The 26,578-nt window shown below is 48.5% G+C and overlaps 1 protein-coding gene across 3 annotated transcripts; it reads left to right on the top strand.

Annotated features, from left to right (window-relative positions):
- On the top strand, nucleotides 1–26,578 carry BRPF3 (bromodomain and PHD finger containing 3). Of its 3 annotated transcripts, none has more exons than XM_086627403.1 (13): nucleotides 1–2,083; nucleotides 4,446–5,848; nucleotides 6,879–7,035; nucleotides 8,474–8,605; nucleotides 9,863–9,991; nucleotides 10,364–10,676; nucleotides 11,785–12,051; nucleotides 12,212–12,715; nucleotides 14,957–15,050; nucleotides 17,468–17,565; nucleotides 19,444–19,541; nucleotides 21,490–21,644; nucleotides 24,338–26,578. In XM_086627403.1, exons 1-13 carry the CDS (start codon nucleotides 1,958–1,960, stop codon nucleotides 24,687–24,689), a joined length of 3,828 nt encoding a protein of 1,275 aa, XP_086483529.1. In that variant the 5' UTR covers nucleotides 1–1,957; the 3' UTR covers nucleotides 24,690–26,578. The 3 variants fall into 3 exon arrangements, with proteins under 3 accessions (XP_086483529.1, XP_086483530.1, XP_086483531.1); XM_086627404.1 differs by having other exon boundaries at nucleotides 12,215–12,715; XM_086627405.1 differs by having other exon boundaries at nucleotides 2,045–3,501.

Consider the following 26,578-nt stretch of genomic DNA (forward strand, 5'->3'; position numbering starts at 1 on the left):
TCGTGGCGTGTCATGGTTCCCTCAGAGCACTGCTGAGGCCATACACAGCTCGTGGCGTGTCATGGTTCCCTCAGAGTGCTGCTGAGGCCATACACAGCTCGTGGCACACACTATCTGTTCCTGAGCCCAGACTTTACCTTAAACTTCATCCGCAGCTTGATGCAGCGTGGGCTGCAGCTCAACTTGATTTCAGAAATACCAGGGGGTCGATGGAGGTCTGTGTCCGTGCCAGGGCAGGTGCTGGTTTGGCAGCTCTCTGCAACTTCTGCAGAGCACTGGCACGCTTCATTGTAGGCATCACCGCAGCCGTGAGGAGCGTAAACCCTCAGCAGACCCGTGGGGTGAATATGGGCCTGTGGAAAGCACGGCCGCGGCGGGAACATGGAGGGACATCAGTGAGGAGCATTGCCTGGCATTTTTGGTTGGCAAAAGGAAGGTGAAAAGGGAGCTACGACTTTCCAGGCTGTTTCTTTCCTCTGGCATCCATTGCATTTATTTTACAGACGTGTTTCTTAAACAGCTCCATAGGTGTCTGTCCCCCGCTGCGCAGGAAGGAGTTTAAATCCCAGCAAACAGCAATGAGTGGCTGCCCGCAGCTGCGTGGCTGCCAGCACATGATGGCAGTGAGGGGGCACGTCTCCAGACCTCGCTTTTGACTTGGTGCCCCAGAGACAGGCAGTCTCCAGTGACACTGGAACCTGAACTTTTTGGGGCTGTATGAGCTGTAGCCACTGCTGGTAATCGCGATGCACTAGAGTGGAACCAGAACCGCTGTGTTCCCGTCTGCTGCTGCCCACCGAGGTCCAGGTGGCCATCTCCTCACTGCAGATCATTGAAGGTCTTCATCGTCGAGGGACCTGGCTCTTTACTGGGATGCCCAAGCCATGCTGGAAAGGGATGGGAAACTCCTCCAGCAGCACTGCCGTGAGCTCCAGTCTTGTGTGCTCTGCAGGTTAGCAAAGAAACCTGGTGCTGGAAAGGAAATCCTTGGTTGCTCATCGTGGGAGTCTGGAAGGGCAGGAAGGAGACTGAGATCTTCTGCAGTGTGAGTGCCTCTGCCTCTCAGAAATGGGCCAACGCGGTGGTGCATGGGTGCACATCCTGGCAACGTTTAGCCCTTCCTTTAGAGGATCCACTTTCCCTGGATTTTGTAAGGCTGTGTGTGCAATAGGGGCCTGTATTATGACATTATTTGATACGTGGATCTCCATTTTTTTTTCAGTGGAGCTTTCAACCCCTTTGTAGAAAATTTAAGTCTCCCGATGATGGGCTTGTGCTTCTTGTTCACCTTTTGCAGCCCCCGGGAATCCCTGGCCCGCAGCTGTGGAAGCTGCTGCTTGGGAGAATTGAAGCATTCCTGAGTGAGCTGAGAAATAAGTTCATGCCTGGTGGCTTTGTGCATTGTAGCCGCATTGTTTGCTCAGTTATGCTCTCTAGGAACCTCACCCCCTGCTCCTGGCGCGGTACCCAGCGGAAATGGATGATGGGAGGTTTTTGGAAAGCCTCGAGCACGCTGCAGTCACGGCGAGAGGACGGCTGCTTGAACTTTCTGCTTCCACATCAGCAACCTTTGTCCATGGTGGGACAGAAGCAGCGTGGGCTGAAATAGCGTTTAACCCTGTTGAAGTCAAGTGTTTGGCATTTCAGTGTGCACGGGTGCTGTTTGCAGAGGGATTCTGTTTTTATCCGTGGCTGGGAGGTGTTTTCAAGTGCGCCAAGAAGTTCAAAACATTCCTAGATTGCTGCTTCGAAGTTTCTGTGCTGCAGACAAGGTCACAGTGTTCAGCTCAGTGTGTCGAGTTCATTTTGTTGCTGCTTTCAAGGTATTTTGGAGGTGGTAGCTGTCTCTCCCAATATCCAGGTGCATGCCTTACTCCAGGCACTCAGCTCTCGCCGGCAGCAATTTCCATGCTGTTTTAGACGCTTCTGCCTGGCACTAAGTAATTGTGTTTTACAAATGGGTTGGTTCATGGCAGTCGGTTGCTGTGGTGGAAAGCCCACGTTGAGTAATTTCTCTAGACGATATTCTGATTGTTTCACTGGAGCAACGGGAACACCGGACCCTTGTTTTTCCCGTCAACAGGTGAAATAACCCTTCTTTGAGGTGCTTGTTTTGCTGAAATTTGCTCGTCCCTCAGCACTCCCAGCAATCAGCTGATGCCTTGTTTTTTCCTGAACACAATATTAAATATGAGGGTGGTCAGCTCATGCTAATTACTTGATCCTCCAATATCTTTTTCCTCAAATGTCTTTTTGCCTCCAATATCTTCTTTGCTTATAACTCACCTGAGTTGTAAGAGAGCTGTTTGTCAGCAGGATTTTCTAGTTTTTTCATTTGATGATCAAGTTGCTTTTATACCCTTATTTTAAAACTCTTTTTTCCTACTGATTGAAGCTGTTGGAGCTCAGCTGGGACAAGCGCGGTTGGATCTCTGCAGTCTGCTGATCAAGTGGCTGATGAGAGTTTTATGGCAAAGGTCCTGAAATTCGTGGTACCTACGTTTGCAGGTGGAAATTGTCATCTGAAATTAAAGTGTGCCTACAGGCTCTGTCATTGTGGGTGGGTGTGCTGAAACTGGCACCTGCGGCTTCTTTCTGTGGATGCAGAGTTTGGAAACTTTTCCCAAAGCTGGTTTGTTTCTTCTTTTTTATCATGGTTTAGTCTTGTGGTTCACAGAGCCAGTACTTTCAAGGGAAACGTGTCACTCTTGGAATTTGTTACATCTTTCTGGAATAAACTCGGGACTTCTTGTAGGTCCTGGTCCTGCCAGGTGCTGCTTGCTCTGACTCACACGATTGAGGGTTTCTGGAGCTTTGTCCTTCACGGAGCAGCAATAATGCAACAGCTAAATACAAATTCTGGGCTTGCAGTGTGTTTTCTTGTCTGTGAGTTCCACGGAAAGGGGCTGAAAGTGTGGACTGCTCTAAATAAGGGTGAGGTGCTTATTCATGCATCTGTGTAGCAACAGATAAGCTCTAGGCTGACTTATCTTCTCGGGAAGATTTTGTGTTTGCTTTTCTTTGTCTCCTCTCTGGCTTGTTTCAGCCTCAGCCCGTTTCATCCCATAACTCATGTTCCCATCCCTGACACTGCCCTTCTCGCTTGCATTACTCACTGGGCTTCCTCTCGGCTTCCCTTCTTTGCTGCCTCCCTCCTTTGTCCTCAGATCACCGGGCTTCTGCCACCACGTCTCTATCTTCCGCCAGCTCATTTCCCCGGCTCCCGGCTTCTCCTCTGCTCCCCCTTGGTGGGCACCTCCTTAATGTCAGGAGCCGACTCCCAAAAAATTATCTGGGTTGCTGATTAGCAGTTTGCGAGGGCAGAGCTGCTTTGGGCTTTTCGTTAAGGCTCTGAGCAAATACCACTGCACAGCCTGGTGCGGTCTAGAAGTTGTCTTGCTGCTTTCCTGCCTGTATCCCTGTGGACCTTCTATGCAGAACCAGCTCAGGTGCCTGAACACGGATCATGGCTCCGGAGGGACTAATGCTGAGCCAGAGCTAGTAAGTCCATCTGGATCCATGCTGCTTGTTCCCATGCTTGTTCTCCTTCTCTTCCTCATGGATCCCACCAAAGAGCAGAAGAGAGGCACATCTAGCACCTGCTACGTTGCTCAGTTCATACTCTGGTTCTGTTTGGGCTTTTCTGATCCGTTTTGCATGTTGGGAAGGACACGGTCATTTCAGTGCACGCGTATCGAGAGAGGTATAAGGAACAGCTATGTCTGCCAGAGAGGGAAAGCAAAGCTGGAGAGTGATTTTTCATTACGGGACTTTTTGTATCCGCAGTGTGGGAAGGGAAGAAGTGGTAGTGTCAGCCCTGACGTGGGAAACTTGGAGGAGTTCCCTCCTGGACTGAGGGAGCACTGCTAGTTTTCTCATATGGAGCTCAGTGACAATAAAAAATTGGGAACTGCCTTCACAGGGCAGGAACAGTGCTTTCCTCTCCGTCTGGTAAGCATCCAGCACATTTTGTTTGCTATTGGGAATATAAAAGAAAAGCCACAGGCAGAAGAACGGAGAACTCCTTGGCTTGTGTGAACTTAGTATGTGAACAGCGCAAGCAGATGTGCCAAGTCCTGTTTGAATTTTGGGGGGATCTGAATGGTTTGGTGAGCTGAATGCACAGCAGGCTGTTTGGATGCTATGCTGTAAAATTCATTCGAGTTCTTCTCATCTGGTGGTATGGGGGTATATACACCTCCTGGCATGCAAGTAGAGAACTTTGGAGGGTGCTGTGCATTGCTGTGGTGCACATTGCAAGAAACAGTTGATATATCCATTACCTGCTTGTATGTAAGACGGTGAAGAGGCCTCAGCAAGCCTGAAATTGCTGGAGTTTTTAGGAGAAACGTTGCTCTGTTGCAACGCTGAGTGAGTTTTTGAATCTGTGCTGCTCCTTGCTTGTCTCCTTGGCTTACACTGTCCTCTGTCCTGTTTTGTTACAGGGTTTCTGGGCTGCAGCGATGAGGAAGCCTCGGAGAAGGTCCAGGCAGAACTTGGAGGGGAGGCGTTCTCCCTCGCCCTACAGCCTCAAGTGCTCACCGACTCGGGAGACCCTGACGTACGCTCAGGCCCAGCGGATCGTGGAGGTAGACATCGATGGGCGGCTTCATCGCATCAGCATCTACGATCCCTTAAAAATCATCACAGAGGACGAGCTGACTGCCCAGGACATCACAGAGTGCAACAGCAACAAGGAAAACAGTGAGCAGCCCCTTTTCCCTTCCAAATCTAAGAAAACCCCTTCCAAAGGCAAGAAGAAGGAGCCCTGCTCCAAACATGCACCAGGGACATCTTTACACTTGCCCCAGCCCAACTTCCGTGTGGTGAACTCCTTCAGCCAGCCAGATGCCCCTCCTCTCCCCCCTGCCTACTACCGGTACATTGAAAAGCCTCCTGAGGACCTTGATGTAGAGGTGGAATATGACATGGATGAGGAGGATCTGGCGTGGCTGGAAATGGTCAACGAGAAGAGAAGGGATGATGGTTATGGGACAGTTTCTGCTGACACTTTCGAGCTGCTGGTGGATCGGTTGGAAAAGGAGTCGTACCTTGAGAGCCGGAACAACGGGGCTCAGCAATCCCTCATCGATGAGGATGCCTTCTGCTGTGTCTGCATGGACGATGAGTGTCACAACAGCAATGTCATCCTGTTTTGTGATATCTGCAATCTGGCTGTGCACCAGGAGTGTTACGGCGTGCCCTATATCCCCGAGGGGCAGTGGCTTTGCCGCTGCTGCTTGCAGTCCCCTTCTCGCCCTGTGGATTGTGTTCTTTGCCCAAACAAAGGTGGAGCCTTCAAGCAGACCAGCGATGGCCGCTGGGCTCACGTGGTTTGTGCCATCTGGATCCCAGAGGTCTGCTTTGCAAACACTGTGTTCTTGGAGCCCATTGAAGGGATAAATAACATCCCCCCGGCTCGGTGGAAGCTCACATGCTATATCTGCAAGCAGAAGGGCATGGGAGCTGCTATCCAGTGCCACAAGGTGAACTGTTACACTGCCTTCCACGTCACCTGTGCCCAGCGGGCTGGGCTCTTCATGAAGATCGAACCCATGAGGGAGACCAGCATCAACGGCACGACGTTCACCGTGCGCAAGACTGCCTATTGTGAGAGTCATTCCCCACCTGGGATGGTGAAAAAAGGGTCTAGAGCTGCTAGCAGTGAGGGGCAGGAGGACACTGTGAAGGAGGAGGGAGAGGAGGAAGCCAATTCTGGCCCTCCCAAAGCGTCTCTGAAAAAGAACCAGGTGAAATTGAAGCAAAAGATCAAAAAGGAGCCTGGTGATGTGGCCAGTGGGCGTTCATCTGTGCCTATGGTGACGGTCACACAAATCCCCTCTTACAGGTGAGTGTCGCAGGTTTAGGAAGGAGCTGAACAGCTGGAGCTGGACAGGGTCTGTTTTGAGGACTCGGTCTCTGTCGTTGTTGACCTTGGAAGCTCTGTCTCCAGTCAAGACCTTGCAATAACCATGTTCAGAGCAGAATCAGCCTGACCAGTGTTCTTCCACGTGAGTGTCGCTGGCACACTGTGGTTTCCCTGATTTGCTGAGCAGCTGTCCCAGACTGTCATGCAACTCAGAATCCGTGGTGGTCCCTAACAGCAAACACCCTTTGAGCATCCACGTTTACATAGATGGCCGTGAAGGTGTTTTTAAAGAAACTTCAAGTTGGCAGGCAGATAGGGGTCATCCTGCTATTAATTTTTTTTAATCTCCTCATTTCATAGTTTCTTAATTCCTCTTTTGTTACAGAGCATGTCAAACCTGCCAGTGGTGCAAGCAGCTTTGCTTTGGCTGTGTATTTTTCTCTCCCAGCTCTCTCTCATCTCATGCAGGACTAGGTAGTGCTGGATTTTCGTTCGGTGCCTGAGGAAGTGTGGTGATGTGTTGCTGGTATTTTAACGGATAAGCTTTGGAAAACTGCTGATAAGGCACCATGTATAATCTAATGAATGGTTCGAAAAGGTTAATATAGGTGCTGTATTATTCTTGGACTCCTGTCACATTAGTTTCCCAGACTTCAGCTTAATAACATCAGACTTAAATGGCCCCCAGGAAAGTTCTTGACACTGAAAGTAGTTTTGAAATTAAGACTGGGAGCCCAGTTGGTGGTTGCATACTTCAACCGTGCTGTGGCAAGTGCTTGGTGAGAACCTCCAGCCCAGCTGCTTCTAAAACAGGGATATATTGTGAAAAGTAGGCATATATGTCTTCGTGATGGGGAGATCCCAGATTGTACCAGTTGCATGTGTAGTTCAGAGTGCGCACTGACACCACACCGCAAAGCTTTGTTGGGAAACCTGATGGTATCCCCAGGGTCTGCAGAGTCACAGTTGCTTTGCAGTTGACTCCATGACACCTCTTTGCTTCCTTCAGGCTGAACAAGATCTGCAGCGGCCTCTCCCTCCAGAGGAAGAACCAGTTCATGCAGAGGCTCCACAACTACTGGCTGCTGAAGCGGCAGGCAAGGAACGGGGTGCCCCTGATCCGGCGCCTGCACTCACACCTCCAGTCCCAGCGGAACGCGGAGCAGGTACTGGTCCTCAGCTGAACCCACACTGGAGGACGGAGAGCTTGCGTTCTGGTGGGAGATGCACTTGATGCATGGCTGGGAGGGGGAGCGGAGGTGTAAGGATCAGAGGGTGACCTGATTTAAGTCTCTTTTGGTCTCCTCTTTGTGTGCCTATGCCTGAAGAGCTGTTAGTGTATCAGTGGGGTATCTGTTGTGCCGGTGGAATTGATGTTGATGAGCCAGCAGGTAAGAGTTTTTCCCCCGAGTCAGGATTGTGCAAGGGCGCAATGAGCCCTTGGTGGACTGATCTTTTAGATGAATCATAAACCCACATTCCTCATGAGTGATTAAAGATCCCCTCCTCAGGAAAATGGGTGGTAGCTCCAGAGTCCTGGACAAATTCCAGTTCGGGTCATTCTTCCTGCAGCTTCAATTTCCGACCCTCCCGTGCACATTCATATGGAAGTTCAGACATAATCATCAGCTCTGGACTCCTTTGCATCCTCTTCTGAGCTGGCGTCCAGAGTCACTGGATCTCGATGCTGTTACACAGTTGGCACAAGAAGTAGTTGGTGAAGTAATGAGGCAGTGGACTCTGTCCTTTAACATAGCCCGTCGGTAGGAATGTGCAAGTTGTGTATAGTTTTGCTGTAGTTGGAGGGATTTATAGGCTTTTGGTTTACAAGAAGACTGCTCTGGGTGATTCATAAAAACAGATATTTCCCACTCATCAGTCTGGAGCTTGGGAAGTGCGGTATTTCCCTGGTGTATGAAGTTGGCAATTTACCATAAGTAAGTTCTTAAAAACAAACGTCCTATAAATATAAACCATCAAGATATTGTGAAGCAGTTGTCCTCTCTTGGCCAGCATGCAAAAGTGTGTGCACTTCAGCCATATCCTCAAAACCATTTAAAAAGCTCCAGATTTAGGAGAGGAGGGAGGATTGCATTGCGAAGCCACTGAACTGTGTCTTGGAAGGTGTGAGCTCATCTCCCAGCCTTGGCTGTTCCTTTGTGTTTTGGTGGACCTTTCCATGACTCTCTTTCTTATTGGTTACAGAGAGGATAATAATAACTCTTTCTCCCATGCTTTTGCTCACTTTGCCTTTATGCTGTAAACGCTTTGAGCCGCCTCTTCGATGCACAGCAGCCAACAGAAAAATTTCCAACCTCCGTAACGAACTCGGACATAAAACCAGGGAGGGTGTAAACAAACTTGCATTGGAGCATGCTTCCAGAGCGTAGCCAGGTATGATTTAGGCTTACCTCCACAGGTGACGTGATGATGTTGTGTTTGTTAGGCAGCTCAGTGCTGCAGGAAGGAGGGGACATAGACTAAACAAGTGACAAGTAGACAGGAGGAAGACTATGAGAGCAATTCACGGGAGATGCCTAGAAAGAGGAGGAAACGCAGGAAGCCAGTCGTGTTTTTCATCTCACCCACTGCTATGTTTTACAGAAGGAGCAGGATGAGAAGACCAGTGCAGTGAAGGAAGAGCTGAAGTACTGGCAAAAACTGCGACATGACTTGGAGCGGGCACGGCTGCTCATCGAGCTGATCCGGAAGAGGGAAAAACTCAAACGGGAGCAGGTCAGTAGTTTTGGCAAGTTACTTTTTTCATGGCCAGAAACTGCCCACAGCTTTTCTGGAGTCCTTTTGATGCCAGTACTGGTTTGTTTGCTGCATTGTCCTTGATTTATAGCAGTGGCTCAGTCCTGCTTGCGGTGTGGACATATTTTAGGTAGGACGATCCAAAAAAAAATCAGTCTTGGGCTTTGTTTGCTTTTGATATCTTGATAGATCCCTATCACAGTTGGATAAATCTGTGAAAACTTGCTGAAACTGTGGTGTGCTTTATAAAAGGAGGTCACAGAAAAATGTATCTCGTTGGAGCTCTATCCCAGCCCAGCTTTTAGCTGAGTGGAGAAGGATGCTCCAGAGTCCTGACTCTTTGTTGGGCTTCTTTCCTGTTTCGAGGGAAGAGTGTGGTCTTTATATCCATCCTCATTCATTCTCTTGTTGATGCTCTCTTGTTGCTTAGCACCTCAAGGACAGTTTGCTTTGTGTGAGCAGGCTTGCTTGCCTTTGCAACTGAAGCGATTGATTTAATGGCATAATGAGGAATTACAAGATCAAAGAAATGAAAACGTTAAAGGAGAAATAAACACTTCTGTCCTGTAGCAATCTCCTTTGAATAGAATTTCAGTGTCAGAGGTCAAACCGGTGCTACAACTTGTTTGCTTGAAATTAAACAGTATTAAGAGACTTCATAAAGGGTGTAAGAAACTAGGAATTTGCAAACATCTCACCACTGTTGTTGCTTGCCTTCTGCCTTGAAGTGTGAGAGCTTGTACCTTACACTTTGTTTATGCTCTCTAGTCTGATTCTGGATGTCGTCGTTCATGTAAACGCCTACGTGCTTCTACCTTTTGTATAATGTTGCTAATTGGCATAATAATATCTTGAGGCAGGGAGTTCTACGGAATAATTTACCAGGCATGATGAGAAGTTTCTTCCTGTTTTCATTTTCAGTTGTATTATCTTTTAATTTTATGGGGTTTTCTCTTGTTTTGGATTGGATAAACAGGAATTCCCTGTACAAAAGGAGCGGACTGTGCAGTTAGACTCTGCAAAGCGCTGTCTGCCAACGTGCATCCTGCACATGGAGGGGACAAGGTGTTTGCCAGAAATTCTTCAGCAGTGAGTGTCCCAGGCTGTCAGTATGATGACCTGAGGTTTCCACCACTGAGTAGAGCTGGGGTGATGGTTCAGGAGAAACCAGAGGGAGGCCCCACAAACATAGCCTGTCCTTGACAGCTGTGCTCATCGCTGTTTTCCTGTTCCTAGGTCAAGGTTCAGCAGGCTGCTATGGAGCTACAGCTGACCCCTTTCAATGTACTGCTACGCACAACACTGGACCTGCTGCAGGAGAAGGATGCTGCCCAGATTTTCGCAGAGCCTGTTAACCTGAACGAGGCAAGTCTCTTTCCTAGAGGTGTCTAACGGGTTGTAGATGAGGTATGGCTGGGCAGAAGCTCGTGTGCTGCCATAACCCTGGAAGCACAAACCACCTTGTCCCAAGCTGCTGGTGCACTAAAGAATATCTCAAAGAGGATTCACAATGTGGGAATACTTCCAGGCCAAAAAAGGGAAGCTGGAAGCTTCTGCACGTCTCAGACAAGTAAAGTTTTGCAGAGCCAGGATGTGTCTGCCTTGACTGGGTGACACAGAAGTGAACTGCTGGCACTGCCCCTTGCCAGTGGAAAGGGCATTAAGAGTGCTTGTGATGGATGCGCTCTAGTTGGCTAGTAAATGGTTTTTGTAATTGTACAGGTTTTATATGTTTAGGTTCCAGATTACCTGGAATTCATTTCCAACCCAATGGATTTTTCCACCATGAGGCGGAAGCTGGAGTCTCACCTGTACCGAACATTGGATGAGTTTGAGGAAGACTTTAACCTTATAGTTACCAACTGCATGAGGTATAATGCTAAAGACACGATTTTCCACCGAGCAGCTGTCCGGCTCAGAGACCTCGGAGGAGCGATATTGCGTCACGCGCGGCGGCAGGCTGAAAACATCGGCTTTGACACTGATGTGGGGATTCACCTGCCCGAGTCACCCAAAACCGAGGACTTTTACCGCTTTTCTTGGGAGGATGGTGAGTCTTTATTAACCCTTCTTTTTTCAGGCAGATCATAACTGTGGTCTTTGTTCTGAGCACGTCACTCAGCCTGCGTGAAAACCATAGCCATCATTCAGCATACAAGAATTTTCCTGTCCATCTATTTACCTAAGCATATATCTGACTCCTTTAGAGCCTCAGAGAGCAGGATTTCAGGTGAGCTGGGCGCTCGGAGTAGGTGCTGCTCAGCTCCAGCTCTCCTAGTGCTTGTCTGCCTCCGAAGAGCCTTGTGACTGCCCATACTGCTTGATTTGTGCTATGGCTGTGCTACAAACTTGATATTTTAAAGAAGGTGGATCTAGGATTTTTTGCTCCGAGGAAAGCTCATACATTTCATTGTAAATTGGCAAGGTGTAGAGCAACTGGGTTAAATGGAGCACTGAGGGCTGGGAGGGGGTGGTGTGGGTTTAGGGTACTGGGACCGGAGGAGTCCTCCTAGCCCAGACTTTCCATTCTCAATGTGACTGCATCCATTCCCACAGCCGTCTTGAGGTGCAGCTCCAAAGCGTTGGCTGAATAACTTGGCAAAACTCAGTACAGAACACGGCTGCCATCCCACATGCAGAGCTCACAGTCTGCTGTCCAATTCCTGAATGTTGCAGCCTTCTTGGATGCAGACGGACTGTCTGTTATGAAATTCGTGTTGGTGTACGATAGCCCAGCCCTCGGCGGTCTGCCCTGCCCCGTCGGATGCCAGCCCTGAAGGGAAACCAGAGGAATGGCAATCGTGTTATGTTTTGGCCAGTTCTGTTTGTGGTCTGATTTTGTCATTTAATCTGGCAATGAAATAGGTTTCTGCCAAGGACCTGGACTGTGAGCTGTCTTGTGTGGGGTGCGGACACATGCCCTTTCACTGTTGCCCCTGGGACAGGAACGGGAAGTGGAGGGCAGTGCAAGTTAAATCAGCTGCTCTTCACCCAAAGGAAGGAGGTCCAAGCTTCAAGGTTAACAATTCCTAAATCTCTGAACTAAAGCAGTTGGTTCATGAGTAGCAGCAGTGGAAAAGAGGCATGGCAGTGGTCTCAAATGCTTCTTCAAGAGGCCTTGCTCCTTCCCTTCACTGTTAAACTCTCTTTTGATGCAGTGGATAACATCCTCCTCCCAGAGAACCGGGCTCACCTCTCCTTGGAGGCCCAGCTGAAGGAGCTGCTGGAGAAGCTAGACATGGTGAGCACCATGCGGTCCAGCGGCGCCCGGACGCGACGCATCCGGCTGCTGAGACGGGAGATCAACTCCATTCGGCAGAAGCTGGCCCAGCAGCAGAACAAGACCATGCCCAATGGGGAACCTGTGCCACAGGAAGAAGGGCTGGATAAAACATCGAGGGAAGGGGACGAGGAAGGTGATAAAGGTGAGAGGTTGCAACAGGATTTTAGCTCCAGCTCGTAGTGCGTGTCAACGCTCAACACCTGCTGTTTCTCCTGTCTGTGGCCCTAGTGAAGGATGGGAATGGCTGTTGGTAGTTTTGGGAATAACTCTAAAATATTCAAGCAGATTCTTTATTCCTTTAGCAGATGATGCCAAGCCCCCACACCCTCCCACCCTGGAGCCCACAGGACCTGCACCCTCCCTCTCAGAGCTGGAGTCTCTGCAGGACCCTCCAACGCTCAAACCCATCAGTGAAAGCAAGCCTTTGAATCAGCTGCAGAAGAGGGTGATGTCAGACAGAGAACTCTTCGACACGAAGGCGCTGCAGCGGGAGAGCCAGGCCTTCCAGCGCCTGCTCAGCGACAACGGCCTCAACGGACTGACCTTGCCGCCTGCAGACACCCCTGCCAGCCCCCCCTTCGGCGGCGTGGGCCGACGGACATCTGTCCTTTTTAAAAAAGCCAAGAATGGGGTGAAGCTGCAAAGAGGCCTGGACTGCTCCCTCGAGAACGGGGAGGACCACGGGCAGAGCGGGCAGCTTTCGCCCTCCCGCCCGGACGGCGAGCGGCAAGCTCGGAAGCGGCCGCAGAGCAGGACCTGCAGCGAGAGCGATGGAGAGAAGTCGCCCAGGCAGGCAGGACAGAGAGGTAATTCCTTGGGATTTCTCTTCCTTCTGTACCCTTGGAAACTGTGAGATGGGGCTGAGGGAGTGAGAACCCTGGGGCCAAGCAGAGACGTCTGCATCCACACTCATCACCTGGAACTCACTTTATGCCTGGGGGAGACATCCTCACCATAGCCAGAGGTGCCTGATGAAAGCTTCATCTCTTCCACGCAGTTCTAAAATAGGGCAGACATAAGCCCAGAGAGGTCACAAGTGATTCTTCTCTTTGCCAGTCTGCAGGGCTGCTGTAAGAGAGAGTTTGCCATTTTTCGTAGGGCAAGCCAACATGCCCAGTTGCTTGCAAAGCTGTTCAGTGGCCTCGCTGGAGACTCTGGGGTCTCCAGGAAGGGCCGAGAGGTGTTGGCATTCCTGCCTTCGTGGAATGGTTTGTGTTGGCTTGGCCACTCCTAGGAGGGAGAGTTTCCTGCCGCAGAAATGGTGCATTCGGCTGGAAGCGTACAGTGGACCAGTAACACAGCATCTATGTAAGATGAGATGTTAAAACATTACTTTTACATCAGCTGTACTCTCAGTTCTGAGGTTTAAATAAAATTAGTGGGAATGCTGAGTAGGTTCCTTTTCAAATTAGATCTGCAAACAACAATAAGGAGCCGAGATCAAATTTGGAAAGACACAAGGTGAAAAGGAACATCTGAGTGACAGCAATGGGATTTCTTTTTAATTCTGTGTTAACAGCCGTCGTGGGACAGTTCCCATCTGCAAGGCTTGATTTAGCCCATACCTCAAATACTATCTTAAAGTTATTTGGCTGCCAGAAGGTCAAATCAAGAGTGGGAGGAAAGTAATGGAATATGGGGATTGACTTACCAGGATAGGTTAAAGGAAACACAAATGACTTCTCCAAAGAAAGGCATCTGGTTGAGGGACTCAGCATCATCATCTGCCGGTACTTAAAGCAGAGAAGAGTTGCCCACAAATGGGTGCAGGTCAGAATGAGAGGTTGAAATTAAAAAAGAGAAAATACAGGCAGGGTGTTGGGAGCTCACTGTTCACGAGGCAGTGACATTTTTCCTCTGCTGAAGCAGCACTGGTGTTTTTTTCCTATGAGCTCTGCTTTCGTGATTCTCCTTCCACTGTTTCGAGCACAATTGATTTCTCCTAACTGGAGGGAGTGTCTGCTGTGCGGAGTCTGTTACCGCAGGAGCAGGTCAGCGTGATCGGGATTGTCAGAACAAGGTGTTTCCTAGAAATGTGCTCCTTGTGGCCCTTCCATAGTTACAGCTGGAAAAACAATAGTGGCCTTGGCATGAATTTGCCCTTTGTATGGCTGATGGGCTTTTCATGAGCCACAGGGAGCTTGAGGGTGATGGGTCCCTGGATGGGGGAAGGCAATGGTCATCTGTTTTCTTGTGCCTGCTCTGGGCTGGGGGATGCTCTCAGGGCTCATCCCCTGTCCTCCCGTGCTTGTCTCCGGTTGTGAGATCTTGTCTAGGCTCAAAGGTGATCCCAGCTCTGTTGTAGGTATCCCTCCAGTGCACACAGCAGGAAACCTGGCAGCGAAGGGAAGATTTCCAGCACTGTTGGCATCTGGGGCAAAGTAGTGAAATATTCCACTTACGGCTGCAGTGACATTTGTACTGGCCGGAGAGGAAGGTGGTGGGGAGCCACCTTCTACCATGGGGGAAATTTGCTTCCTCAGTGCCTGCTCTGTCCACTGGAAAATCTCATTGCCAGAAACTGAAGCAACAAGTTTTTCCTAGAGTGGTTTTCTCTCAGCAAGGAACCTGTAACCAAATTGGCTATGGTTCATGTGCCCGCTTCCCTGGGCACGGACCAGCCTGGCAGCCGGGCCCAGGGTGACGCAGGGAGAAGTCCGTGGCAGTCAGTGTGAAACCTCTGTGTCTTTTCCAAACGACACTTGAAGCCAGATGAGCAAGTGGTTCATTTCCTGGCCTCTGGCCTTGCCCTGTGAGCTGGGTGCTGCCTGGATCTCTCCTGTACCATCCCCAGGCACTTCTCCAGCACTCGCTTCTTCAGAGACAACCTAATTTTTCACGTGTTGGGGCTAGAAATACCTTTTATTAGTCACCTTTTGGTCGCAGCTGAGTCTGAGGAACTCAGGGCAGAATTTCCCTCTCTGGTTGAAGTACTCAGCGTCTTTGTGGCTGGCAGTCATGGCACAGTGACCTTACTTGAGTCTTGGTAGCATCTCCCTGTGTTGCTGCCACTTCTTTGGGCTGATTCCCATTTGTCTCCTCGGCAGGAGTGACGAACGGCTTTGCGAAGCACACGGAAAGCGGCTCTGACACTGAGTGCAGCTCTGGCCTGGGTGGTGGGCTGGTGTTGGAAGCCTGCAGGTAAGTGCCATGTGTGAAACTGTTCCTCAGAAGACCTGATCTCTGGATTAATCTGCCTGGTTTTATCATTTGACTTCTCTGTTTAAAACCCAGCCCTTACTCTTATCTTGCGTGTTGACCCTGAAAACAAAAAGCTTCTCAGGTTCCACCCCATCCTCTTAAGCTATAGGTCTCAAAAGCAAATGGGTATCTGCCACACTTCTGTTTCTCAGTGCGTACATGTCCTGTCTGCTGGTGTCCTTCTTGCAATTCTCGAGAGCCAAAGCTACAAAACCTTGAACTCAAACATCCAGTTCAGCACTGCAGGTGAAGTTGAGCGTCTACCACCTACTGAATTGCTGCTTTCTTCCTCTCAGAGGTTTGAAAGCAGAACTAGGCACTTCAGATAGGGCTGAACAGACTCAAAGCAAACCTCTGTCATCTTTTGGTCAGATGCAGTAGATATTTTAGGTCCATTTTCTGATCTTATCTACCTATCCAGCCCTCCTGACACCAACTCAGTTCATTTCACAGCCCTTTCGCTGCACAGTAACACCCGTGTTATGCCAGAATCATGTTTGTGTGAGTTGTGAGTGACAGGCTGAGAGCTTCTGACCTTGATGGCTGAGATCACCCAGGACAGGCAGAAGCAAGGCTTTCTGAGTTGATATTCTTAGTAATATTTTCAGTGCTTGAGCATGTCATTGCCCTCTGCTTGTCCTTGATGACCCATCACTAGAGCAATACGTTCAGACATTTTGCTCTTCCTCCAAATGCATGTGCTCAGTCAGTCCTGGAAGACCTCAAGCTTGCCATGTCAGTTGGGCACTTAAAATCATAAAGCCCCCATGCACGCCTGTTCTCAGGGTTGAGGCTACAGTTTAGGTCTAACAGCTGTGTAACAAATTATTCTGCGGCAGGGTTGAATCTCAGGAGCATTTTTTAAGTGAAAACTTTCCTCTGCTATGCAGAGTGATCCTAAATGTTGGCTGTCAAAAGAGGTGTATGTTTTTGCAGTTGTAGCTAACGTTTGATTAATGTTTCCATTATAAATCTGTTTGCAAAGGCTTTCCTGCCCATGACAAGGGGCAAGACCCTGGGTTTGGAGGAGCAATTTTGGTGTGAGGGCTTTTTTCTGCAGCACTGATCCCACCTCAGCCATCAGGTGCTGGGCAGCCCAAGGGAAGCACGTGACACCCCAGTAAATCATTTCTCTTAGCACAGGCTGAGCCCCTTGGAGGCATAGGACCTCCAGCTCTTCTCTGAGATGGGACACCCACCCACCTCTTCCTCTCTCCTCTCTTCTCTGGGCTGTGTGCTCAGATCTTCAGCTCAGTCGTTGCCTGTTCTGTAAGCTGGGTACTACCACGACCCCTGTGCAGATCTCACGAGAAGCTGCTGCCATAAACTATTGCAAGGTGAGGAGCCGCATCGAAGGGCACAAAAAGGAGAGACGTGGGTTTGTGCGTAGTTGTCGTGTCATTTAAATGAGGGCCCTTGAGTCATGCAGAAATCCTTCATGGAGTGAGGATGCTCTTAGAACAGGACCAGGAGCCAGAAACACCTTTTCAAACCTTGTCTGGGCCTTATGGCCCCACCGTATTTGCCTCCCTTTCCTCATCTGTAAGTGAGGGGCAAAAATCCGAATTCACAGGGGAGCGTGGAGACTTGTTAGTTGATGTTTGTATAGTGCTTTGAAGATGAAAAGTATGTAAGTGCTTATTGCAATAATTGCAAGCAATTCACGTAGCAAAAATTACAGTAGAGCTATGTGACACTCACCAAACAAGGAATTAAAACCAAGCTGGTGTCTCATGGATACCTCGTACAATTATTCTATTTAGGAACAGCTCTGCTAACTGCTTTTTCTTCAGTCTTTCTTTTGAGTACCAAATTATCAGAATGAGTTGCTTATTGGAAAATTATAAAAGAAAAAAAAAAAGAGTTACAATGAGTGGAAAAAATGTGATGGCTTGAGGTAGAGATAGTCCATTTTCTAAAATGTTGTGGTCTTGAGGTGAAAGGACGTTCAGGACATGGGCTGGTAGAGTCCGATTGCATATGGAGTCATGTTGGAGTGCTGCTCTACCGTCTCTGAAGTCTGTACACAGCTGGGTGAGCTCATGCAAGCTCCAGCCATCACTGCATCAGCTCTCCAGTCTTTGCTGGGTTTCTTCCTCGTGTTCATTGCTTGGTTTCTGTTAGGCCCCTTTCATTGCTGATGGCAAAGCTGGGATGATACCCAGTGTACTTGCACCAAAAGAGATGGATTGATGACATTTTGTTGAAGTAACCAGTGTTCTTTTCATGTCAGTGATGCACCAGCACAGTAATTTTTCCAGTATTTTAAACAGAGATGGAGTATCCATTTATTTGGCTTTGTTTTCAAGGGCAATCTGTTTTCTCTTAATACCTGCTTTTCCCTGTCTTTCTACCAGTGGTTTGATGCCTCCCAAGCGAAGCCGAGGGAAGCCAGCTCTTTCTCGGGTGCCCTTCTTAGAAGGTGTGAACGGAGACTCCGATTACAGCAGCTCAGGTGAGAACGGCTGCACAGCAGCCCCGCTTTGGGGACCGCCCTGCTCTGGTCCCATGGCACCATAGGGCTGACATCCCTCTGAACCAGGGGGAGCAGGAACCCGTCCTGCATGAACACCCAGGTTGTACCACCAGGCTGCTGACCTGCCTGTGCATTATCACCTGCTTTGTTATGAATTTGGGTTAGTGCCTAGAAGGTTTTTCCTGCTTTCACTTTTACCGATTGCCTGTGCCCTGTGTTCTCCTCGGGTGGATGCTTTCTGTAGGTCTGGTGTGTGTAATGTCCCTGGCACTGTCTTCTCCTGGTATGGGACTAGTTCTCTTTAATGATGCTGCAGTACAAGCAGTAAGTCGTAATTATAAGAGAGGTCTCTCTGGAGATGACTTCATAGCTGTTCCCTCTTGTGTTGCTATCGTTGCTGTCAAGGTCTTTGGAACGAAGTCATCTTTGTCAGGCTGTGCTGTACATCAGTATAATTAAGTCACACTCCTCTGATGCTACCCAAGGCACTGCACCAATTTGCCAGCGCTCACACGACCAGATTCTTGTCTTTTCTTACGGTGCATCAGTGGTAGAGTTACTGCAGGCTTGTGCTGAAATCAGAATTCAGCTTGGAGTCCCTGGTACGCCTGTGCCCTTCTGTACGTCTCCCGTGCACTGGCTTCTGTCTCCCTGGGAACTGTTATTATCATGGACCCCATGTGCTCAGCAGTCTGCTTTGGAGATAAGCTTACAGAGCAGGGCTGGAACCGGGAGAACTGGAATCAGTGGGCCAATTGGTGTTTTAGAACACCATTTCACTAATGGAAGAATACATCTGGAATGCAATAGTGGAGAAGCACATCAGATCCGTCTTGGCAGGGCACTCGTTTGGGTTGTACTCAGCATTTTCTAGACTTTGCTTAACTTGTGGTAAAGCCAGTGTTCAACTATTCCTCCCCAGCTCAAGCACTACTTGCTATAAAATTCACATTAATGAAGATTACTCCTTTTCCAGGACCAGGAGCTGGCAGATTAGTTATTCACGTCTTGAATGGATCAGTTGCAATGCTTCTGACTTAAGTTTGAAAAAATTGATGGCTAACAGACTTCTGTCAACTAGAACCAGGTGTTTCCTGCAGAGATCAAATAGTCCCAAAGTATATGGGATCAGAATAGTCAGGATATTTGTATTTAGGAGGAATAAAAAGGAGCTCTCTCAACAGTTGTCCAAATTAATCTCAGATACAGCTTCATCATTTCTACTGAGGATGGATTAGCTTGGTGGAGCCTAATGGACCAAATTAATCTCTTGTATACCCATTTGATTTCAGTGGTATAGCAGCTCTTCACTCCAGAACTGAATTTGATTCATATTTCCATATTGAAGAGTTCATCTGAAGCTACATGCATGGCTTAAACCCATGATTTAGGAGTCTGTGGCTGGATCTCACTGCACGTTAAATTTTATCATAAACTTACTGCAGATGAGATGCGTGTCTTATCACCTGTGGTTTGCATACGCAATGCATATGGATGAAAACAGTCAGGGACTTTCCCTTTTGCTCTAGATCTTGATGAAGAGAAATCATCTGGAATTACACGTGTGCACACAGTAATGATTACGTGTGTGCTCTTGTTTGTCAAATAGCGGGACAATAGTTTTGTTGTGGGAAAAAAAAGTGAATTTCCAACTTTCTGCTTGCTGCAGAAGCAAATAGGTTAAAAAACTAAAACAAGCACTGTCAGTATGTTGTAAGTACAACAGTAGTTGATCTGTTTTAGCTGAGACGATGCAGACCATCGTGCCTGGGTTAGATGACGGTGTGGTTTCTGGTGCTATCATAACTCCTCTGCTAGTAATCGCCCTCCTAAGCCATGTCCCCTTCCGTCCCTTAGGCAGGACTCTCCTGATGTCCTTTGAGAGTCAGGCTGAGCTGGAGCCCTTGGAGCTTGTGTGGGCCAAGTGCCGTGGCTATCCCTCCTACCCTGCCTTGGTAAGTACCCCCGTTGCCCTCTCGCAGCCTGTACCCACAGCGCAGGTAGCCCAGAACACAGTGCTGATGTGCAGTGCAAGCAGATAGAAAAGGAAAACTTCCCAAAATCATGCAATATTGTGCTTTTTTTTTTTTCCCTTTCCCCTTTGCACAGTTAATTTTCCCTGTGCTCATTGTTTCAGAGCATTGCAGAGGATTCATAAAACATTGGTCTCTCGGTGCCAGGGATGGGAGGAGATCTTTCCTCTCCTCTCCTGTTCACTCTGCAGGTATGGGGAAAGTAATCAGTACTGTTGGCATGAGAAGACCTAAATTTTATAAAGGCAGTTCCACTGGTGTCTAACTGCCCGCACGTTTTCCCGTAGAGTGAGTACGACTCCATGTGTAGGTGCCCAGCTGGCCTTGTGATGTATGTGTCCTCTTGCAATAACCGTTTGTTTGATCCAAACGTGAGACAATATGCATGTGTTTGCACCTAGAACTTTGGACGATATTCCCTTATTATTTATCCATCTTTGGATATTTGACTATTAACGTGAAATCCACAAACCTGGCTTCGGCGAGCGCCACGCTCGGTTCCAGAGCAGGCCATGACATTGGGCTGTTGCTACGAGGTGCCAGTACCACTGCAGGCTTCCAAGGGCTTGTCAAGTTATCAGCAGAGATTGCTGAAGTCAGAATCTGCGTAAGAACACGAGGCAGGCTGACTGTGTTGTGTTATTTCTGCCACTTTTAAATGTATCCCTCGAGATGTGGCTCTTCCTGCGCCGGGTAATTTCTGCATGGCTGCAGCCACCCCCTGAAATACCTTTATGGTTGGGATCACTCCGACAGGCAGCGCCTGTGGCTGCTGAGAACTTGCAGGGGGTGAAAGCGAGTGTAGGTGTCACGGAAATCACACAGGGCTCTACATCCAAGCGGCAGAGCTGTGAGACACAGCGTGTGTGCCTGGCTGTGGCTGAGCACAGCTCTGGTGCTGTGAAAAAAGGGCAGATTCTGCTAAAAAAAGCGACCCTCATCCATGCTGTTACTCTTAAGTGGCAGCCCGGAGGAGAGAACAGCTATGGATCTGGTAGCCGTGTTGGCCAGCCAAAGCATTTTTACAGCTTCGTGTGGCTACAGCCAAAGTTGAATTGTGCTTTAGCATGGCTTTAAATGGTGAGATTGTCCCAAAAAAAAGGCATTATTTTTATAGCAGTCTGTTGCTGCGGCGAAGTGTCTCAATAAATTCCTACAGCTGGCCAATGTCAAAGCCAAACCGCTTTTTCAAGCCCTTGGGAGCCAAGATCAGGAGGCAGAGGAGACGACATCGAGTCTCACATCCACCCTTCGCTGTTTCCTTCTCCTCCTGTGGTCGCAGAGCCCAAATGCTGGACGCTGACGTTTCTGCTTTGTATGGGGAGAATCTTCTCTCCAAAATAACTCTAGCCTGCGTTCCCCTGGCCTGATAAAGCTGGCACTGCCTGTCCGCTCGCTCACAATATTGGGCCTGATTCTGATCTCGTGGTATAAATCTGAGCCACGCTGCGGAATTCAGCTGATTTGCACCAGAATGGAGCTGCCTGCTGAGCACAGCAGTGACGTTACATTTATTGTATGAGTTTGGAGTGAGGGAGGGAAATCCTTTGCTGAGTACACCACCACCGAGCTACCAATGGTGTAAACGCATCTACATCCTCACAGAACCACATGCTTGTGTCCTTTCCTTTTTTTAAGATCAGGTACTTGGCTTTTGGACTGGTTGGCTTCCGTTCCATGGGGGAAGCGTCAAGGACAGGAAAATTCTTCAAAAATTGCTGCTGGGACACAGCAAGCAGTTTTGCTCACCCATCCTAAGTAGATTTTAATTGTCTGGTTTGGATAGTTTGAAAGAACAGGGGGAGGAAAAATGCATTCTCTGCACTGCTTGAAGGGTTTGTGCTTAAATATCCTTTCCCTGTGTCACTAGATAATCGACCCCAAGATGCCGCGCGAGGGTTTGCTCCACAATGGAGTCCCCATCCCAGTCCCACCCATGGATGTGTTGAAGCTGGGGGAGCAGAGGCAGACAGAGGCAGGAGAAAAGCTCTTCCTTGTCCTTTTCTTTGACAACAAGAGAACCTGGTGAGTGTGTGCAGGCAGGTGGGGGCCTGTGGCGAGTGCTATGGCAGGGAGGGAAGATTTAATATAATCTTTGGTATAAGGGAGCATACAGGGATTGTGATGATGTTACATGTAAATTGGGGAATTTAAACACGCAGCAGCCTAGAAGAGCCTAAATGAGGAAGCCTGCTTTTCCCTGGCCCAAGAGCATGACGTCTGACTGCTCCACTTCCACAGCGAACAGCCCAGCATCCTTCACCCAGAGCTCACATGACCACAAAAATACCGAGGCACATGAAGAGCCAATTTAGTAGTCAAAATCTGCAGGATATTGGAGACAGCCCTGCCTGTGGCAGGGGGATTGGAACTAGAGGGACTAAAGTCCCTTCCAGCCCAGAGCATTCTATGATTCTATGACTTTAAAACACCAGCAGACTGAGCAGCCTGCACTGCTGCGCAGAAGATTTGCCAAACATCTCCAGGGTAACATTTCCAAAATGCTGCGTTTCTTCCGAATTTAGACTTGCCTCATTTTTCAGGGGTGACACATACCTGCAGTTTTCAAGTCAAGATCTTTGTTTAAGATGAAAAATGTAGGTGTAAGCACCTGGTTCAGGTCAAGTGAGATATTTCAAGGCTTTTTACTGTTCTGTCTCAGACAGACTGAATCTGCTGATTTTATTATCAGTGGCTGACGTGGTAACAATAGCTCAGCCAGGTGTAATAAACCACGAACCAGTGAAGTGCCTTAAAAATGAGCATTAAGGCTTTGAATCCCTGTATGAAACAACGGGAAACTTGTAAAATTGGAGTGTTACACTGGAAGAGGTGAGCCCCCACAATGGAGCAGGCAGCCGCACGCTGAACCCGCTGGATTATTCAACCAGCAAATGGCACGTGGGAACGTGAACCAAGCAAGAAATTGTCCTACGGGAGGCAATACCTGCCTGCAGCTGGGATCACAGATCCAGAGAGTTCATACTGCGGACACAGCGGATGCTGGGCCCTTGGGGTGCCCTAAAATAAGATACCAAGAGTTTGAAAAGCAGCCTCATGGTACTTTGAGAACCCTTCTCCTCCTTAGTCTCCTGGGCCAGGTCTTTGCTGGCATCCCTGGAAGAGCAGGAAACCATGAGATTAGGGAAGGGCGAGGGGCTGGAGGAAGGTGAACATTGCCTGGAGGCTGCGTCGTGGCCGGAGAGAAGATACATCAGAGCCAAAACCACAGCAAGGTAAAGCAGCAAGGGGGAGTGTTAACCCCTCCATTTTGGGGCTGCTGCAGTGTTTTTTTCAGTGTAGACAAGGTGAAACACGGGCAAAGGAAAAGCATGTGCCATCTTCTTGGGAAGCTGCGAAGGAGGTCACGTTTGCATCACTTGATGAGTATGTTTGTTTCCTCTGGGGAAAAGAGGTGCCAAGGGACACACTCCTGAGGCTTTTTATTAGTACACTGCCCCTGTTTTTATTGTTTCACTGTCGCTCGTTACCAGAACGACTTGATACAGAACATGTTCTTTGAAGAGGTACTAATGATTTTTAGTGGAAAATCAATGGCAGTCCAATGCTTCCTGTTGCTGTAGTCGTCGGTTTTGAAAAATCTAAATCCAAACTTGTAATTGAAACTACCTTCCCGATAAAAATCAGCATTTCCTTGGCTTTGCCCTGCTCTTGATGAAGACAAGCCCTGGTAGGTGTTTACACTCTTCAGTGGCCACTCAGAGCCTTGTTTGCAGCTTGTGGGAAGCTCAGGTGCCTCAGGAAAGTCCTAAAAACCCGGTTAGTGCCAGATCCAAATTCTGCTGACTTCAGTGATGCTGCAGAAGGGTCAAAAACACTGAAATTTGCCCCTCCTCTTCATGGTGAAGATAAGCTGGGCTGCCCTGGGTTGCCAATGCCCTGTTCTCCTGCTGGGAGATGCATTGAACTGTGCTGGCACTGGCTGAGATTTAACTCCTAGGGACTGGAGTTTGTTGGGAACGATGGTCAGCACGTTCTGAGTGTGCTACTTAACCTGGGCTACTGACTGCACGATAAAAACGTGCTATAGAAAAGGCACTTGCAATTTAAGTCGTCAGCTGGTTGGGGTCAACTTAGGCTTGGGACATGGCTACTGGAAGCTGCCTGTTTCTGGATGATACTCAGATAGTTGTAGTCACCAAACCCTGGTGCCTACGGCCTCTTGGAAGAAGGCAGAGCTTTCCTGGGGATAAAAACTTACTTTCCACTGTGGAAGTCCTTGTATTTGCTGCTCTGTGGAAGACAGGAGTTTCCAGGTTTCCCCTGGAGCTCCAAGGAGCATTGAAAGCCTTGAGTAAGGACTCCAAGGGGAGAGAAATCCGGCTCGTGCAGGAAGGCATTTTGGCTGCAGGTGGTTCTTCATGTCAAGTGCAGGCATTTAAATGTTTGTAGCATCGTTGTGGGCTGTTAATTATGAACACATAGATCACACGAACACACAGCTGCTCCTTGGGAGGACATGACCACTAGTGACTAATTGCTGCTGAGCCATGTGGGGAACGCTTGAGGAGCTGGAGTGCTTGGCTGCGTCTTGGGAATTCCTGGGACAAGCTCCTTGGTAGAGGCAGCCAGCCTCCTGCAGAGAGCTCAGCCGTAGTGTTACAAGGGCAAGAGGCCTCCAGGTATTTGCTCTTCTTTCCCCCTTTCCCCACTCGATGCCCCCGGTGACGGGGTTTGCGCTCTCCTTTCTGTTGCAGGCAGTGGCTTCCCCGTGACAAAGTCTATCCCCTCGGCGTGGACGACACCGTGGACAAGTTGAAGATGCTGGAAGGACGGAAAACCAGCATCCGCAAGTCTGTGCAGGTGGCCTACGACCGAGCCATGATTCACATGAGCCGCGTGCGGGGAGATCATCCCTTCCTTCCGTCCAGTATCTGTAAGGTGCCGGGGTGCCCGGGCTTCCTTTGCCTCCAGACCCCGTGCCTGCTGCGTCGGCGGAGCGGACCGTCTTGGGCACTGACCGGCCGGGCGACACCGTTCCCAGCAGCTGTCAGCACTCCTCGAAGTACCCTGAAATGTGCCAAAAAAGCCTGTCCAGCTTCTTTCTGAATGTGTCTCGCCGAAGAGCTGGCAGGAGATGAAATGTATAGTCTGCAGGGCCAGGAGTAAGGTAGTTAGGGGCAGCTGCCAGGTGACGGGAGCCAAGGTGAACCAGTGCAGCGAGCAGAGCGCAGCACTGGGATGTTTGGACCTCACGCACCCTCCCTCGCCCCTGCATCCCCCATGCTGCCGAGGTTTTGAGGTCGTCAGCCAGCCCCGAGTAATTCCTGGGAACCCATCACCACTGCAACCGAACCAGGATCCTCTACAGAAATCCCAACTGGACTTTCTTGTGCCAAATTTACCCTAACCACTATGGCCTTTTCATTTTTTTTCAACGACATCGATTGTCCCATCACATTAAAAAAAAAAAAAATCGTAGCTGGGAGTTGGCGTTATGGTTTTCCTGCCTGCCTACCTAGTCTTGTCATGTTTTCACGTTAGATTTCTCTCACTGCACTTAGAAAAACTGGAGATATTTTGGTAGCCCTCCCCGCCGCCGCGCACACCGACATGCACAGAGCTTTAAATACAAGAAGCAAATCAGCTGCTTTTTGTGGGTTTGTGTGTGTCCTAGACATTTATTTGGTAGTTTCATGTTTAAATTCTGATTTCTGTGACCGTGCTTGTTCCAGCGACGTTTCATATCACGGGTTAGTACGATGCTGAGTCGAAGGACAGGTAACTTCCTTTGCTTAAGGAGCAAAACTACTAATTTTGGAGGTGTCTGATGAGCTGGAGCAGCTTTGCAGATGCCGAGGTTGATCAGGGTCGGAGGGAGATACATCGTTTGTGTTGGTTTATGCACATTTGGTGTGAGGCTCCTCTTCCTTTCTTCCCTTTTTTCTGTCTCTCTGACGTTTTCCTCTGGCTCGTTTGGGTTGGAACCAAGCGCCGAGTAGAGCACACGACCATTTTGCCTTTTCGCCTTCTCCCACACGCGCGTCTCCCTTCCCTGGCGTGTGGGTCTCCGGTGTTGTCGTCCATGAAAACCCGAATAAACCCAGCTCTGCAGACAATCCCTGGTTTTTTGGGTTTGCATTGCAAAAACGGGGACAACTGATGTTTGGAAACTTGATGGCAAAACCTTTTCTATTAGCCAAGGACTTTATGATTTCTCTGATCTCTTCTGTTGTGTATCCCTTTTTGCTTTCCCCATTTTAAGAACCAAGGTGCAGAGCAAGATTGTAGATTGAATATCATCATTTCACTTTTTAACTCAGTATTTTTTATTGTTTTAACTTTTTCATACTGAAGAGAATGTGGGGGTCAAAATAATAATAATTAATAATAATGAATAGTGGGGAGTAATCACTGCCATTTCTACTTGGTCTACTTTTTTAAAATACCACTTCTTATACATTGGGACATGGAACCACACTTTAGGGAAGATGCCTGTAACATATAGAGATGGGGCATAGGATTTTGTAGAAATAATAATAATAATAATAATGTCTATGGAGTGTGGCTAGGGAAGGATGTTGTGTATATAGTTGTAAAATATTGTTCTAAATTATTTAGACCTATTGTCACCATTCTTGAAGTCCTCAGTTGTGTTGCTGGGTCTTTATATGCACACAGTGTAATTTATTTAAAGGAACATACACTTTTCCAGGTGGTAGCTCAGCTGTGGACTTGTGACCTGTGTATATGTTTGAAGATCTTGGGATTTGGTTTTTTTTTTTGGTTTTGTTTTGGTTTGGGTTTTTTTTTTAAATGACATTTTAGAATTTGAATTGGCTGATATCCTGCTGTTGCTACGGGACCTAAACGTTACTGTCAGTCTGCTGTAAAGCACAGATCGCTCTATTTATTGTAGAAAGTGAGTTTATTTGCTTTCTAGAATTGTTTATATCAGATGGTATAAGAGAGGTAATATGAAAATCTATGCTTGTAAA

Source organism: Tauraco erythrolophus, chromosome 27, assembly GCF_009769465.1.
Source record: "Tauraco erythrolophus isolate bTauEry1 chromosome 27, bTauEry1.pri, whole genome shotgun sequence".
Classification (NCBI taxonomy): domain Eukaryota; kingdom Metazoa; phylum Chordata; class Aves; order Musophagiformes; family Musophagidae; genus Tauraco; species Tauraco erythrolophus.

Excerpts from the sequence above, each read along its gene's own strand:
- BRPF3 (XM_086627403.1), top strand. The coding sequence starts at position 1,958 with ATGGGTTGGTTCATGGCAGTCGGTTGCTGTGGTGGAAAGCCCACGTTG. Across the intron at positions 5,849-6,878 it reads ACACAAATCCCCTCTTACAG|GCTGAACAAGATCTGCAGCG; the intron begins GTGAGTGTCGCA and ends TGCTTCCTTCAG. Across the intron at positions 17,566-19,443 it reads CTCCGATTACAGCAGCTCAG|GCAGGACTCTCCTGATGTCC; the intron begins GTGAGAACGGCT and ends TCCGTCCCTTAG.